At 51.6% G+C, this 6,434-nt stretch overlaps 1 protein-coding gene across 3 annotated transcripts in view; it reads right to left on the reverse strand.

Annotated features, from left to right (window-relative positions):
- The window catches only part of LOC133348778 (uncharacterized), a 12,846-nt gene extending 6,445 nt beyond the window's left edge, over positions 1-6,401 (reverse strand). For all 3 annotated transcript variants that reach the window (XM_061561767.1, XM_061561766.1, XM_061561768.1), the window contains exons 1-7: positions 6,267-6,401; positions 4,936-5,074; positions 3,672-3,817; positions 2,391-2,508; positions 1,865-1,999; positions 851-1,077; positions 639-747 (exon numbers count right to left, since the gene is read on the reverse strand). In XM_061561767.1, coding sequence (XP_061417751.1) covers positions 639-747; positions 851-1,077; positions 1,865-1,999; positions 2,391-2,508; positions 3,672-3,817; positions 4,936-5,074; positions 6,267-6,371 — 979 coding nt within the window. In that variant the 5' untranslated portion in view covers positions 6,372-6,401. The remainder of the gene's footprint in view (positions 1-638; positions 748-850; positions 1,078-1,864; positions 2,000-2,390; positions 2,509-3,671; positions 3,818-4,935; positions 5,075-6,266) is intronic.
- Positions 6,402-6,434: the final 33 nt, after the last annotated feature.

A 6,434-nucleotide genomic window follows, 5' to 3' on the forward strand; every position in this document is an offset into this window, starting at 1 on the left:
TAATCTCAATTGAGTAATTCGAGGTAATTTTTCTAATAGTGCGAAATTTGGGCCCTGACACTGGCACACAATGGCCCACTCTTGCAAGTAACATCATTTGATCTTTAACATCCACTGTGAAGCAGATGACAAGTAGTAGTAGTATTGTGGTTATTACACCCACATTGATAATTATCAAAACGGCATGATGAAAACGAGGTAAAGACTGAACGAGTCTTGAATCAAATCGAATCTTGACAATTCAGTGAATCATTAGACACCTCGCAGACACAGCTTCACAGTTAAAACACACAACGGCCACTGCATCAGCAGACGGTGCCCTGCTGGGCGGCCGCTGGGTTCCAATGAACCTCTGCAACAAACGGTAAAAGTGACACCGCTGGGCCATGTCACCACTCTGCTGTGTGCATTGTAAAGTTGTCATGTCCACTGCTGGGCCATGATGTGGTAGAATATAAGTCCTATGTAGCCGTCCGCTGGCTCACGCCTCGTTATGAACGCTCATCAATGTCTCGCCAGATAAAAGAAGAACAAGGTCCGATGCACTTGATACTTTATCATAAAGTAACAATGTTCATCTGTGCTCTCAAATATGCTATGCCAAAGTGTCAAGCCGAGCCGCTTGAGAAGTTGCAGACCTGCCTGTCCGAACGCCTTCTGCACAGCCACGGCAAGGTCCTTGTCGATGTTCACCAGCGTGGACGCAATCTGCTGCAGCATCGGTTCGGCCTCTCCATGCTCCGTGCCCTGCGAGAGACAGACATTGCTTACTCGGCGAGACCCCAATACCCGAGGCCGAGACGTGATCTCATCACCGTGGTGCTGACAGCCAACCCATTGGTACTGATACCTTAGTCCAGGACGAGGTCATGTATGCCGGCCGGGACTCCATGAAAGTGAGGAACTCCTCCATCAGGTGAGCCATGACGGACATCTGTGGCTCCACGCGAGCTCCCCTGCCCAACCGCACCCTCACCAGCGGAACCACCAGCAGATACTCGGAGTCGAGGAGCACACCAGGCGGGCGCTTGCGCGTGTGGTAGTACGACAGCACGCTGCGCATCGTCCTCGCGGTGGCTGTGTCGAAAACGGGTGGCAGTGAGTGGCGCAACTCGAGATAAATCATCATCATCAGTCACGTGCAATCCACTCCTTAATGAAAGCCTCTCAAATATCACATTCTCTCATGGTCCTGTGATGTAACAATCCATCTAGCACCTGCACATGAGCTAATTCTTAATCACTCCATCTCTGGGGTGGACATCCTCTTGGGCCATAATCCCTTCCAGCGACATGTCCTGCCCAAGCCCACTTGTCTTTAAAGCCAATATATCGTTGATAAATGGTAAAAATATGTCCTCTAATACAAGACTTGTTCCTCTTTCTGTTTCTCAATGTAAACCCAAGCGTGCATCTCTCCACACTTATTGCACAGATTTCAGTTGTTTAATTGTCCCCATCAATGTCCATGATTATAATCCATATGTGAAAACAAATAATACACACTCATAAAAAAAAAACGACTTAATTTCTATAATTAACTTGTGAGAAAAAAGCAATTTCTTTTCCAACGAGAGAAGTGGCTCATATATGCAGGTTTTACATATTACGCAATACTAGATGAGAATTTGAAATCATATGTAACACTTAGTAACATACTCTTTGGTTTTTTAGGTAAAGTCATGTAGGTATAAAATAAAATTAATAACATGCTGTTTAAAACAGACCTTTAATTTCCAGGATTTAAGGAATTCGCAGTCACCGTGTGAATGGTTAACCGGAGAAGCAGACCGACACACGTGGTGCTGCGATGCGCCCTATGGTAAACGCAGCACAGCAGCTGTGGCAGACGAAGCGTCTTCACCTTTGCTGGAAGCCAGCTGCCGGAACGTGGGCTCCGAGAAGAGGAGAGACTCGCAGCGCAGGAAAATCTCCGCATCCTGCGTTGACTGCACGCTCGCTGGGTCGCTGGTGAACCGTGCGAGGAAGTCGGTCCTCTCTGCAAGACAGCAGCAGGCGACCGACTATGACAACGATCCTCGTTTCATCCACACTCGTGACCAGCTGGGTAGACAATCAGATGGTGTGCAGGTGCTTGGGGGGATTGAGATGATGATGGCTTGGGGAGGCCTTCCTACCCCATCACAGTAAGTCACTGGAGCTAAATATGATGGCAGTACAGCAAGACAATTCTTGAATCAATCCCTGCGGGCCTTTGAATAGTATCACGTTGCATGCGTGGGTTTCCTTCAGAAACTCCTATCCTCTTCCACATGCAAAACGCTCATTAATGGAATCTGCCAAACACTCCAGTGCACGACCCTTCTGAATAAAAGTCTTGAGACTCCGTAAACCTTTCCTGGGTAATTGCAGGGCATCGTGAATCTCACCGCGAGCGTTGGCGAGGTACAGGTGCCACACTGGCTCTCGAATCCCAGACGGCAGGGGATGGTTAAACAGCACGCCGAGCTTGGATCTCAACTCTGGCCATTTGTGGAGAATGCTGACCTGTCACAACATCACAGTGACACATTTGCACAAGTTGAAAATACAACAGAAGGCAATAGGGGGAAGTTTGTACCCATCCTTGCACATAGAAGCTTGCTGATTAATGTTATGGTGAGCCCAAAATTCAGGTTCTCTATCCTTATTATGATTTAATTTGTAACATTTTTTTTATAGAACTGCATCACACTGTGTTCGAGAACAGCATGCAGAAGGAAATATAACAGAACTGCTTCTGAGACCCTTCAAAAGATGATTTATCTCCACACTCAGGGACATCGTACTTTCCTACAGATCCTGCTGCTCAGGATAAATGTTAGCACATAGCAAAAAACCTCAATAGTTTACAATTATCAGACCTGGAATTTATCACCAGATTAAGTGAAAACGCTAATTTAATACCATAATTATTTTGTGCAGTCATTGGTGACCAGAATGAGACCATGAAACCTCTAACCTTGAGAACCCAGTCTAATCACAGGTGGCTGCAATCCCAATGCAAACCCAGGATTTTAGTAGTGCAGGTCAATGCCCCATTTCTTTTTGCTTCATTGCTGTACTTTGTTTGATTTATTTTGCTTTGGGGCCGTCCATAAATGACGTCACGCACCTACGGGGGGGGGGGGGCAGACAATTGTGACGATGTGCGATGATGGGGGGAGGGGGGTTTGAGAAATGTGACGTCACATCAAAATGCGCAACTTTAAATAAATATAGACAACACGTTCTACTTAATTCATTATACTTTTTAATGTTTTCTCCTACAACACCACATTAAATACGCACTACAATGACAATAGTTTAAAGCGATTTGAAGCATGTTTAATATTGGGGGGGGGGGGGGGGCAGAGCTTTGTGACGTCATTTTTGAGGGGGGTCTGACTTTTTGTGACGCCGTGTGACGAAGGGGGGGGGGGGGGGTCAAAAATCGTCCAAAATCGCGTGACGTCATTTATGGACGGCCTCTTTTGTCATTGTGGTGACTCAGGTCATGCTCACAAATGAGACTATCCTGGTCTCTTGAATTCTCTGATTAAAATTTGATATCCTGAGCCATTCCAGCCACCTCTGCAGCTTCTCTATCCTGACCAGCCTGTACTTGTCTTCATTGTCCACAGACCTGTCACATGAAACAACCGTAGTGCGCTGACCGCAGCAGTGCCCACCAGTCCACTCTTGAGAAGTTCCTGCACCACCTGGACCCTGCTCCTGGGACGGGCGCGATCGTCAGCCACCTCAACGGCCACCTGCTGCACCAACTGCTCGTCCAAGCTGGAGGCCACTTTGGCCACAACGGACTTGTACACGTCTCCTGGGCGCGACAATACAGAGGCGTAAAACAATGCAAGGAATCGGCACAGAGTAACGCGATACTCTATAACAGGGATGGGAAAGGCCGGCCCGCGGGCCGTCTAAGGCCTGCAAAATCATTTGGTCTGGCCCTGCCAAGGCAACCGCAGGCGGGACTCGAAATTCAATAAATCTAGGAGCAAACCTGGAAAAGCAGTTGCGAGTAGCAACGTCATCAATACCAGCTAACATCACACGTCTCGCCAAAGAGAAGCAGTTCCAGCCATCACATTAGGGTTGAGTTAATTAAATGTTTGACCAAATATAACAGGCCAATTTTTAAGTTCAACATTTTGTATGGCCCGCGAATGATGTAATACATATCCAAATGGCCTTTGGCAGGAAAAAGGTTCCCCGCCCCTGCTCTATAACAACGGCATCTTCAGTGCAGAATTAACTCTTGCGGGAAAAGCCACGTACCTCACTACCGGCTGAAGTTTTCAGTCTCAGGTGAAGCGTGCAGGCAGAATGAGTAATTGGATTGCAATGGCAGTAAATGTATCCGTGCTTTCTCCACCAGTCATAGCACATGTAATTTCATAAGAGAACTGCTATATGTTGCGGTCAGAGCCCAGCACTGGCACATCATCATAGCATTGCCTTTTCATTCCAACCATCAAATTCATCCATCTGAAAGTGGAAAAATCCGAGGAGGAATTTGTAGCTTGCTCAAGCCACGATTGCTAAACACACTCGTGCTCCTGGGCAGAGCAGAACTCCCCACGTGGCCAGAGATCCCAAATCAGAGGTCGCAAACGGGTTTTGATTCCTTTCCCGTACCCGGCCGCACCAGGGTCGCAAATGGGTACCCGTACCCTTACCCGGCCGGGTTCGGGTACCCGTTCCCTACCTGTATCCGTACCCTACCAGAAATGAGTGACAAACAGTGACTCACCAGTGACTCACGGCCTACCCGTACCCGTACCCGGCCGCACCAGGGTCGCAAATGGCTACCCATACCCGCCCGGGTACGGGTAGACGGGTATCGGGTAGGGTGCGGGTATCGGGTACCCGGTTGCGACCTCTGTCCCAAACAGAGAGAGAGAGGGAGAGTTCAAGAGCGATGGGGGAAACACCAACCTCCCTGGAGCGACGACATCGCCCGCTCGACAATCAGCGACTTCTCGGCCTCTGAGAGATCCCCCAAGGACGCAACGCGGCCCTCGGACAGCTGCAACTGCACGCCGCGGGACAGCTGCTCCGCGAAGGCCGTCCACTCCTGCAGGCAGGGGCACGTGCACCCGGGGTTATACAGGGGACAAGGCGCACACGTGGATCTTGGGGGAGTATGAGGCGACACCAGGGGACCCTGGGACCTCGAGTTCGCGGAGAATGAAGTGGCCGGGGAGACGTGGGGGGTTACCGAGAGGTTGTGCCAAGCCTCGAGTGCAGAATTGTCCCCTAAACGTGGTGCCAGTGAAAGACCTCATCCCGAACTCCATCACGGGATTCGATCCGTGGTATGGGAACAGGTAGCTTGTGAGATGTGGTCCGGCAGAGAGACGAGACACGGGTCTCAGGTAAGACACGGGTCTCGGGTAAGACACGGGCATCAGGTAAGGCACGGGTCTCAGGTAAGACACGGGCATCAGGGAAGACACGGGCCTCAGGTAAGGCACGTGCCTCAGGTAAGGCACGGTCCTCAGGTAAGGCACGGGTCTCAGGTAAGGCACGTGCCTCAGGTAAGGCACGTGCCTCAGGTAAGACACGTGCCTCAGGTAAGACACGTGCCTCAGGTAAGACACGTGCCTCAGGTAAGGCACGGTCCTCAGGTAAGGCACGGGTCTCAGGTAAGACACGTGCCTCAGGTAAGACACGTGCCTCAGGTAAGGCACGGTCCTCAGGTAAGGCACGGTCCTCAGGTAAGACACGTGCCTCAGGTAAGACACGTGCCTCAGGTAAGGCACGGTCCTCAGGTAAGGCACGTGCCTCAGGTAAGACACGTGCCTCAGGTAAGACACGTGCCTCAGGTAAGACACGTGCCTCAGGTAAGACACGTGCCTCAGGTAAGACACGTGCCTCAGGTAAGACACGTGCCTCAGGTAAGACACGTGCCTCAGGTAAGACACGTGCCTCAGGTAAGGCACGGTCCTCAGGTAAGGCACGGGTCTCAGGTAAGGCACGAGCCTCAGGTAAGGCACGAGCCTCAGGTAAGGCACGGTCCTCAGGTAAGGCACGGTCCTCAGGTAAGGCACGGGCCTCAGGTAAGGCACGGGCCTCAGGTAAGGCACGGGTCTCAGGTAAGGCACGGGCCTCAGGTAAGGCACGGGTCTCACGGCAGGTGAAACGTGGGACTACGGGAGAGCTCAGGGCGAGGCACGAGACGCGAGACACGGGCACACAGATGAGGCTCCGATCCCAAACTCTAGCGCCACCAGCCGCTGTCCCGGCTCTGCCCGCCCGCCCCGCACCTTCGTGTCCTGGACGCGCCGCTTGCATCGCCACAGCCACACGGGGTCCACGACGGCCGCGGGGTCCAGGCCCGCGGGGTCCGGGTACACGGAGCCCGCCGCCATCGCGGCGTCGCGGGGACGTCTCCTAGCAACGCCGCGTCACGTGACGGCTCGCGTGGAGCCCCC

This window comes from Lethenteron reissneri, chromosome 28, assembly GCF_015708825.2.
Source record: "Lethenteron reissneri isolate LAM-NWPU_2019-01 chromosome 28, ASM1570882v1, whole genome shotgun sequence".
In the NCBI taxonomy this organism is placed as follows: Eukaryota; Metazoa; Chordata; class Hyperoartia; order Petromyzontiformes; family Petromyzontidae; genus Lethenteron; species Lethenteron reissneri.